General features: G+C 66.2%; 2 protein-coding genes across 4 annotated transcripts; one reads left to right on the top strand and one right to left on the bottom strand.

The window, feature by feature from the left end:
- The first annotated feature begins 3,839 nt into the window (after positions 1–3,839).
- On the top strand, positions 3,840–5,139 carry LOC111156206 (family with sequence similarity 173 member A). The gene is made up of 5 exons (XM_022516944.1): positions 3,840–4,097; positions 4,171–4,275; positions 4,357–4,497; positions 4,707–4,757; positions 4,885–5,139. Exons 1-5 carry the CDS (start codon positions 3,936–3,938, stop codon positions 5,104–5,106), a joined length of 681 nt encoding a protein of 226 aa, XP_022372652.1. The 5' UTR covers positions 3,840–3,935; the 3' UTR covers positions 5,107–5,139.
- Positions 5,140–5,172: 33 nt separating this feature from the next.
- Positions 5,173–9,478, bottom strand: LOC111156196 (coiled-coil domain containing 78). 3 transcript variants are annotated; one of them, XM_022516925.1, is made up of 15 exons: positions 9,093–9,478; positions 8,838–8,949; positions 8,545–8,631; positions 8,379–8,465; positions 7,982–8,140; positions 7,849–7,905; positions 7,687–7,748; positions 7,470–7,548; positions 7,241–7,366; positions 6,829–7,013; positions 6,595–6,763; positions 6,381–6,421; positions 5,633–5,699; positions 5,461–5,561; positions 5,173–5,378 (listed from the first exon to the last, which is right to left on the bottom strand). In XM_022516925.1, the coding sequence occupies exons 1-15, from the start codon at positions 9,152–9,154 to the stop codon at positions 5,267–5,269; spliced, it is 1,506 nt and encodes a 501-aa protein (XP_022372633.1). In that variant the 5' UTR covers positions 9,155–9,478; the 3' UTR covers positions 5,173–5,266. The 3 variants fall into 3 exon arrangements, with proteins under 3 accessions (XP_022372633.1, XP_022372634.1, XP_022372632.1); XM_022516924.1 differs by having other exon boundaries at positions 5,174–5,378; positions 7,988–8,140; positions 8,838–8,955; XM_022516926.1 differs by lacking the exon at positions 9,093–9,478 and having other exon boundaries at positions 7,988–8,140; positions 8,545–8,660; positions 8,838–8,902.
- Positions 9,479–9,502: the final 24 nt, after the last annotated feature.

Genomic DNA, 9,502 nt, shown 5'->3' with positions numbered 1-9,502 from the left:
CTGCCTCAGGCCCCAGACCAGAGACCCCAAGGTTCATGATAGCATCCTGCCACCCACCCAGGTTGGGCTGGTGTCTTTGGGCCCAAGGAGGCAGCTCTGGGAAGCCACAGGGGTTTCCGCACGCTGGTGCGCACGTGTTGAGGTGGGTGTGTCAGAGCGTGCCCCTGGACACCCTCGGCCTGTGCGTAAGTTGTGCCCGCATGTGGGGCACAGCCCCTAGACCCACGTCTGTGGACGCGTGAATGTGCACGTGTCAGGTGCCAGCATGCTCTCTTGGGTCCCCAAGTGCCATCAGGCGCCGAGGGGAGGGTCTGGTGGCCTGTCTTGTCCTTCCTGCCTCCAGTGGGGCGGAGGCCTAGGGTGGTCCAGGAGAGGGCAGGACCTACCCTCACCGTGTCCCCTTCATGCCAGGTGCCTGCAGGCCCTGCAGTGACCCTGAGCTCCTGCTCGCTGGCCGCCTGCCCCAGCGGATCTTAGCCGTGGGGGGTCTGGGGCCCGCCCTCCCCTGCATGCCGCTGGCCGGCGTGTCTCCCCACAGTGATCAGTGGAACCATCCGCGGGGTTGCCCACAACACAGAGCTGCAGGAGTCTGTTATGGAGGACAGACCCTGCCGCCGTTCCCGGTGGGGGAGGCCGGGGGCTGGATGCGGGCCTCCACTCACACCCTGCTGCACGGCACCGTCTGGGCCCCTTCCTCTCCGTGGGCCGGAGCCACCTCAGTGAGGCCTGGCTGGGCTATGCGCCTCATTTCCAGGAATTCAGCCGTGCCTATGGGGCTGCCCACACCAGCCACCTCCACCCGGGAGGTGGCCCTGGATGGAGGGGCCTGGAAGCAGGGCACTGAGGGGGGGCTGGTCAAGGGGGGCTGAGGGGCTGCCTCCCGGTGGCACCGGCTGCTTGGGAGGGGAGAGTGATGAGAGTAAGAACATGGATTTCCTTAGCCAGCGTGGGTGGTGTCCCGTGCCTGAGCTGGCCCTCGTCCGAGCCGCACCCCCCCCCCCCCCGCCCTGCGGGCTGCTCCAATTCCACCTTCAGAGTAGGACACTGAGGCTCAGGGCAGGGCGCCTTGTCTAAGGCTAACCAGCTAGTGAGTGGAAGAGTGGCCCAGGCCTGCGCCTTGGGGAGGAGCTGCTGCTTGGCTTGTGGGGAAGCAGGGACCCTCCTCTCTGCGTGAGCCTCCGCTTGGCCGCTCCTACCTTCATCGCCAGGTGCTGCTGTCGCGCAGAGTGGGAGTGGGGAAAGTAACCGCCAAGGTCTAAGGCGGCGGGGTCCCTTAGTGGGGGCAGGTGGGCAGACACCACTCCTGGCCTGTGAGGGGAGGGGGTGCAGCCTGGCCACAGGCTGGACTTCTCGTTGCAGTCCACTGTTCCTGGCCCTGGCCCCGTCCCACCCTCGGGGACAGATGGGCTCCTCCAGTCGTCTGTGCAGTGCATCTCTGTAGAGTCAGGCTTGTTGCTCGTTGCTGGAGCGCAGGGGCATACAGTGGGGTCTCTAAGGACCTTTACGCCACTGGTCCTATTGTCGCTGGCTCCGCCTTCTTCCTCAGCCTCAGCCGCACAAAAGGCCAGTGCAGTTTGGGACAAAGCCCAGGGCCCTGAGGCTGAGTGCCCCTGGGGTTGGGGTTGCACAGGGGCTCCTAGACTGGAGACAAGCGGACTGTTCACCCCAACCCCACAGTTCCCAAGAGAGCCAAAGCTCAGGTTGTGGGTGTGTGTGTTTGTGTAGGCTGATGGGCTGAGCCCAGGAAGCAGCTTCCCGTCCTTCCCTGCCAGTCTACACTGAGGAAGGGCCTGATGGTGAAGGTGGAGGCCAGAGGCTGTGTCATCTATTGGGCAGGAACTGAGGCAGGGCCCCTTCCTCCAGATTCGGCTGACGATTATGGGTGGGGGAGGTAGGCTCCTGTGGGTTTCTGCCCACCTGCCCCTCCTGAGGTTCTCTGCTGCTCCCTTCTTCCCAAACCCCCAACCAGGGGTGCTCCGTGCTCAGGCACTGGACCTCTTCTGTTACTATTCCTGCACTGGAGAGCTGGACCTGCCTTGTGGCTTTAAAAACTGTCAGGATGCTGATGATCCCACATACTGACCTCCAGCCTGGACCTCCTCCCTGTCTGCCCCCTTCCCCTCGCCAAAGACTGACTTAGCAAAGATCAGGAGGAGGAGAGGAGGGTATGCTCCTGGTCCTCCTCCTCCTGTCCGGAGGTTTTTGCACTGTCCAGACGGGCACCAAGGATGGCTTCCTCTCTAGGGCTAAGCAGCCCCTCCCCGTTGGTGTCTGTCCTTTCTGGTCAGCTCTGCACATCCTTTCATTGGAAGGAGGCTCCTGGCCACACCAGGGGCCACTGTGGACCACCCTTCAGACCACCTAAGAAATCGAGGGGCAGCTGCTATGGGGTAAGCTCTTGGTTGGACTGCGGTCTCTACGCACCTGCTCTAGGAAGTGCCTGAGCCTCCAGTGCACTCACCCTCCTCGGAGAAAGTGCAGAAATGCAGCAGGGGCAGTTGTGGGTGTGACTAACAGGGCCAGAGAAGCACCAAGTCCTGGGTCAGGGGCTTTGTTCCTGCCTGGGGGAAGGGGCCAGAGGGAAACGGTGCGGGTGAGCATGTGTGTGGGGGCCGTGGGCTACGGGACCTGGCCCGTGGGGCACGCCCGGGCACGTACACTCACATGGGTACGCAGCCAGCTGCCCAGTTCCCCTAAGGCAGAGGAGCAGAGCGTGGGACGGGAACACGGGTGTTGTGGGGTGTGCACAGAGGAGTCGGGTTAGGTGTGTTCATTTGTCCAACAAGCTTTTATTTGGTGCCGGCTCTAGGCACTGGCAATAATGCAAGGAATGAAAGACCCAAAGGAGACAGGATGCTGTGAGCCACCCCATCTCCCCAGTGCCCAGATCTTGGGAGCAGGGCACTGGGGTTCCCTGCCACCCAGGGACACCTGTCTTTTGGGACTGGTGGCAGCTGGGGCCAAGTACAGGCAGGCCTGTGGGACCGTGTGTAGTTGGGGGTGGGGGTTGACGCCCAGGCCCCTGACCAGAGCCGTGGATGGGTACAATCCCCTCACAGTCCTGAGATGCCCGGCCTTGGGGTGGGATGAGGAGTCCGGCCCTACGCCCTACCACCCCACCCAGGCTCTGTCCCCCCCACCTCCCTCTCCCACCGCAGGCTTTGCCAGGCCACTTCTCGGATCTCAGGTTTTAGGTCACTGTTTGGAGAAGGAAGGTGGACTCCCCCTCTTGGGGCCCTTTCTGGCACCCCTGTGTGTGGGCCAGCTCCCCACGGAGAGCCAGCCCCAGCGCGCCCCAGCCGGCTCCAGCCCGGGTCACCGCGCTCCGGCCCCCGTCGTCCCCGGTCAGCTCGCTCTGGCCCCGGTCGGCCCCGCGTCTCGGCGGAGCGCCCCCTCCCTCAGACCCCGGCGCCCCCTCCACGCCCCGCGCGCGGACCCAGTCTTCGGCTGCGGGGAGGGGGAGCCGGGGGACTGGCCTTCGGGCTGTCCCGGTGGGCGGACACGCGCCGCCCCGAGCTCCACCGCCGCCAGCGCGGGGCCCGCGGGAACCCCCTTCAGCCGCAGCACCCCGTTTCCCTGGCGCGTGTAGCCCTCTCGAAGGTCGGCGGCCGTGTCGCGTCTCCCTGCGCGGGGACGCGTGGTCCACGGGGTCGCCCTGGGCGCTGGTGCGCTGGCGGTCACAGGCTTCGAGCGGGACCGGGGCTGGTGGGGAGGGCGGGGGAGCAGGCTCCGCGGCCCGGAACGCGCGGGAAGGGCCCGGGACCCCGGCCGGAGCGCCAGTGGGCGGCCGCTTCCGGCTCCCGCCGAGGCCTCCGCCCCGCCACTTCCGGCGTGGCCTCCTGGGGCCGGGTGGGCGCGGCGGGGCGTGCTGTGAGCTCCCCGCCGGCGCTTAGGGCCGGTGCGGCGGGACGCCCCGGAGCGGCGCGCCGGCGGCCATGGAGCAGGACGACCCGGGCGAGGCGCTGGCGGAGCTGCGCGGGCGGCGGCTGGGCGCGCGGGAGCTGCTGCAGGCGGCGGCGGGCTCGGGCCTGGCCGCCTACGCCGTGTGGGCGCTGCTGCTGCAGCCCGGCTTCCGGCGCGTGCCGCTGCGGCTGCAGGTGCGGCGCGGGCCAGCGGCGCGGGGGGGCCGGGGCTCGCGCTCGGAGACCAGACCCCTGCCTCCCTGCGCAGGTGCCGTACGTGGGCGCGAGCGCGCGGCAGGTGGAGCACGTGCTGTCGCTGCTGCGAGGCCGCCCCGGGAAGACGGTGGACCTGGGCTCTGGCGACGGCAGGATTGTAAGGACTGCGTGCGGAGTGGGGGCCCCCTCGCCGGCGCCCGGCCCGCCTTCGGGTCCCCACAGCCTCCTGTGCCCATAGGTGCTGGCCGCCCACAGGTGCGGCCTCCGCCCGGCCGTGGGCTACGAGCTGAACCCCTGGCTGGTGGGCCTGGCCCGGCTGCACGCGTGGAGGGCGGGCTGTGCCGGCAGCGTCTGCTACCGCCGTGAGGACCTCTGGAAGGTAACCCAGGGAGTCCGGAGCCCGAGACCCCACACCCGGCCTCCACACTTCAGTGCTGGCTTGGCCCGGGAGCTGGCAACCCAACCACAGGTTCTCCGGCCATCTGCGTGGGCTGGGGCCAGGACTTGGAAGCCACAGTGGCCCCACGCCCACCAGACCTCCTCCTGGCTGGGGCCCTACTCCCTGCCGGGGCGACCTTCTTCTTGCAGGTGGACCTGAGGGACTGCCGCAATGTGTCCGTGTTCCTGGCCCCTAGCGTGGTAGGTCTGGGGCTGCCAGCGGCAGGGGAGGCGCAGGACGTCCTCCTGGAACTTGTTAGGCCTGGAGGAGCTGGGCAGGGCGGCCGTGTTCCGTCCTGCACCCCGACCCTCCTGCTCTCTCCCACAGCTCCCACTGCTGGAAGACAAGCTGCAGGCAGAGCTGCCCGAAGGGGCCCGAGTGGTGTCAGGGCGCTTCCCCCTCCCCACATGGCAGCCCGTGGCTGTGATGGGTGAGGGTGTGGACCGTGTCTGGGCGTACGATGTCCCGAGGGGCGGGTTGGCTGGTCAGGCGTCCCCAGGACCCAGTTCTGCCTCAGCCCCTGGGCCCCCCAGTTCTCAGGCTGGCTGACCATTTGCACACAATAAAGACTCGTGGACTCGTTCGGACTCTTGTTGGGTGCAGGCTGGGTGGATGACACCCCCCGACCCCGCTCCCACCCAAGGGGGTGCTGTGAGGAGGGCTCCATGCTGGCTGTGAAGAAGAGTTCTGCCCTGAGTTTGACAGCTGGCTAGCGGCTTCGGGTCCTTGGGTGCCGCGTCTTGATGGGTGATGTGGTCCCCATTCCCCAGGCGTCCTGTGTACCCGTGAGCTTCCTCAGCCTCAGGATCTCCTGTTTGTACCTGCTAGGAGGGGTCCGGGTCAGGCACCAGCCTGGTGGTGCTGTTACCTGGGACCGCGGCCTGCAGGTCACACCCAGCCCACCTGCCAAGGTGCTGGTCCACGTACTCCTGTAGCTCAGAAAGTTGCTCCTCAGCCATTGTGGCCCGGACTAGCAGTTGTGCCCGCTCGCGTTCCAGCTCCGCCTGGCATGGGGAGGGCGTAAGCCACAGGGCCAGACACAGTGTGAACAGGGCCCCAGCCAGCCTTGCCTTACCTGGGTGCCACGGGAGAAGTCCAGGAGCTTCTGGTGGATCTGGGCCCAGGAGGCAGCTTCCTGGCCCCTGTGAGGAGAGAGAGGGACAGGCAGGAGGGCCAGCGTCCTCTCAGGTGTTGACCGATGACCTTGCTCAAGTTGGGACCCTTAGATCCCTGACTTGGCTGCTGGGAGCAAGGTCAGGACAACATGTGCCCGCGTGTCCACTCAACCCTGTTTGGGACTTTGAGCTGTCCATCGGTACGTGGGGGCAGGGCAACCCAGGCCCAGAGGACCCACCGGCTGCTCACAGAGGGCAAAGCCACATTCTAGCGGTTTATATCTCAAAACTCTGGGAGATAGGCTGACACAAGCCCTTGTGCATTGCACAGGAACATGGAGGCCCAGAGGCAAGGGCTGTGAAAGTCACCAGGCAACCTGCTTCTGTCCTGTCCACCCCCATCCCGGGCCAGAGCCTCTACTAGCCATTCCCCACACCTCTTCATCCTTAGGTACTCTAGGTCTCACTACAAGGTCCCTTTCTCCGGGGATCTCCCTGGCCCTCCATTCAATGTTAGCCCCTCTCCTGTCGGGCGCCCCCTTCACCCAGGCATTTGGCCGTCTCCCATACAGACCAAAACCCAAGGGCACAGGTGAGGTGGGCCACCTTGTTCACCACGGCCACCAAAACCCCACCCAGGGCTTAGAGTTGGGGAATAAATGAACGACCCCCTGCAGGTCCCCCCACTACCCACCCCAGGGTACTCACTGTGGGTCTGTGACTCCCAGGGAGGCTTCACTGGGCCCCTTCTGTAGGAACAAGGGCGGCAGCATGAGCCTGGTGAGCTGTGCTAGGGACTCCCAGTCGGCTGCACGAGGCAGGCTGCTCAGGAATTGGGGTCTTTGCTGAGCCTGTGATGGTCCTGGGGTGTGCTCTGGGGTGCTCGCCCCAAGACCAGTGTAGGGCAGCAGGGAACGCTCACCTGGGCCTGCAGCTTCCGGAGCTTTGTTTCCTGCCTGGCCTGGTCTTCTGGGTGGCCGAGTTTGGTGACCAGGTGCAGAGACCGGGGCTCCAGGTGTAAGGTGGCTGCGTCAAAAGTAGCTTTGGGGGTCCCAGGTGCCCCACTGGAGTCTGCCAGCACCTGCTGCACACTAAGCCACATGCCAAGTCACATAGGGCCACCCCACCCCGGTGCCCGGCTCAGGGAGGGGCCCACCTGCGGGTCGCCAGCAGCTCCTGTCTACGGCTCAGATCTGACAGGCGCTTGCGGTAGGCACGAGCAGCCCGGGCCAGCTGCTGCTCACGGCTGCGGTGCGCTGCCCGGATGTGCTCCAGAGTGGTCTCCAGGAATGTGCGGAGGGCTGCGGCTGCCGGCTGCTGGCCGGCGCAGTTCGCGTACTCCTGGAGGGGAGGGGCCGGGGCGGGGTGGGGCCAGGCCTGGGGAGGGCGGAGCTTGCTGGGCGCACCCCCCCCCCCTTCCCATAGCCCGCTCTGGGGAGCGGCCAAGGCAGTGCAGCAGGCAGGGACCCCGGGGTCTCCCGGAAGCAGTCTGGCACGCCCAGGCTAGGCTTGGTCTCCCCAGGACGCGAGGCCTCCCTCACCACAGGGCCACCCCACCCGGTGCTCACGGCCACGGCTCGGGCACAGCGCTGCAAGTGGAGGGCATACTCTTCGTTCAGCTTCTTAAGCTGCAGCTGCAGCTGGGCGTTCTCTGCCTCCACCTGGCGCAGATGGCCTTGGCAGGCAGACAACACCTGGGGGTGGAGGAGGCCTTGAACCCACACTCCACGAGGTGGGCCTTTGCTGACTGTAGGATGGCACCTGCTAGACCTCAACGTGGGGAGGGCCGGGCCTCACCATGGCTTGTGCCGCTAGTTGCTGCCCCGACGTCCGGGCCTCTTCTCGGGCTCCCTGCAGCCTCCGGCCCAGGTCTGCCCTGTGGACATGCGTGTGAAGCTTAGCGGGACCCAGGGCGGGGACTCCCCCCCCCCCCCCCCCCCCGTTCTCGGGAAAAGCCGCTCCGAGCCTGGTGCGGTACTGCGTCCTCCCTGTCCCGCGTGAGGCAGCCACTCACACACGGGTCTCCAGTGCCTGCCTCTGGGCCTTGTGCTCCTCCAGCGCGCGCTTCCATTCTCCCTGCAGGGTGCGCAAGCTCTGGGTTCCTGGCACTGTCCAACACCACCCTGGGCTAGGACAGATCCGGACAGGTCCCCAGGCCAGGTGGCTGCACACTCACGCTGTTCCCCAGCTTCTGCTGTTCATCCTTAGGGCTCAGAAAGTCCTCAGACTGTGCCTGTAGGAGAGAGCTGGTCCCAACCTCACTGTCTCTGCTGCACCCCTGCTTGGCTCCCACCCAGCCAGGCACTCACGGCGACCTGGGGTCTATGGTGGATGGAGTGTCCCTGCTCCCAGGCCTTGTGTTGGAGCCCCCGTGCCAGCTCCTGGCGCCGCCCCAAGGCAGCCTCTTGGGGGGCTATGCGATCTCCATGCAGCTCCAGCTCCAGCACTCGGCTCTCCAGCCGTAGGACCTGTAGGGTGACCAGGGTGAGCAGGTGCACTTTCCTGTCAGGCCACCCAGGGTAAGTCAACATCACCAGGGAACATACAGGCACACACAGCACACACGGGAGATGTGGGTATCACAGACACTGCATGAGCGTGTACAATCCCATGAGCATACCTGGGCCCCTCACAGCACTGGTCCCAGGTATGCACCCTCCCGCCATGTGCCTGGGCCGGCACATGTGGGCACCTTCCGGCACCCACCTCACTCTTCAGCTCAAAGAGTTCAGCCTCATGCTGCTCCCGCATGTGGTGAGCTGAGATCTGCAGGTCAACCAACTCCTTGGAGATCTGTGGGTGGTCAGGGTAAGAGGCGGTGTCCAGGGGACCCTCCCTCCTGCTAGCTGGCCCCCTAGGGCCTCACGCGCACCTGCAGGCACCGCTGCTCACTCAGCTCCAGATCCGAGGGAAGCTCTGTCTTGAGGCAGGCTGCCAAGTCCTCTGCCTGGGGCAGAACCTGGGGAGGCATCACCCCCCCATCGCCCACTGTGTCTTAGGCTTGAGCAGTGGCCTCCACTCCCAAGGAGAGCTGCCAGCCATGCACTGGCCCCTCCCCAGTACCCCCTCCACACACAGACTGAGGACAGTTTCTCCTGGCCTCTGAGGGGTTAGGGAGGAACCCCGGCGCCATGGCAGAAACAGAAGTGTCCTGGAGAGACTCACATTCTCAGTGGCCCCAGGTGGGGGTCTCGGCCTGGGGGCTGTGGCTGCTGCATGCTCCATAGGCAGAAAGGACTCTGGCCTCCCCAAGGGCAGTGCCGCCTTGCCAACCCGCCTGTTGCTGCAACACAGTGGCTTGTGTTGCCAAGGCCTCTGCTGGCCCCCTGCTGGTCCCGGGGGTGTCTGGGGCCCCACCCACCAGGGGAGCCAGGGAGGGGCACTCTCGGATCCTTCCGTATATGGCTACCCATCCTTCACCTGGGAAATGCAGACCGGCGCCTCAGTGTTGACCCTGGGTCCTGATGGAAGCAGGAGTTCATGAGAAGGCCCAGCACAGAATGGAACGACCGCCGCGGTCACTGCTGTCCTCGCGCAAGGTGCCCTGTCTTGCTGTGGGCGTTCGCACAGTAGGCACCTTCTGTGTGCCCACTGCTGCTGGCTGGGCGCTGGGATGGGCAGGTGAACAAACTGGACAGATTCCTCCGCCCCCAGCCTGAGGGAAGGGGCCGCGGACGTTCCAGTCGAGGGACTGGGGGACTCAGGAGGACGGGCTCAGCCCCGGCGCCCGGAGGGCTCCCTGGAGGCGGCGCCCGAGCGCCGGGCGCTGCGGCCCCCGACGTGCGTGCGGCCCCCATCGGGCACGCGCGCGCCCTCGCACGCGCTCTCCC

Source organism: Enhydra lutris, unplaced genomic scaffold, assembly GCF_002288905.1.
Source record: "Enhydra lutris kenyoni isolate GAN:26980312 unplaced genomic scaffold, ASM228890v2 scaffoldscaffold45, whole genome shotgun sequence".
Classification (NCBI taxonomy): Eukaryota; Metazoa; Chordata; class Mammalia; order Carnivora; family Mustelidae; genus Enhydra; species Enhydra lutris.
Note: the sequence above shows the minus strand (reverse complement) of the source record. Positions and strands in the feature narration are given on the sequence as shown.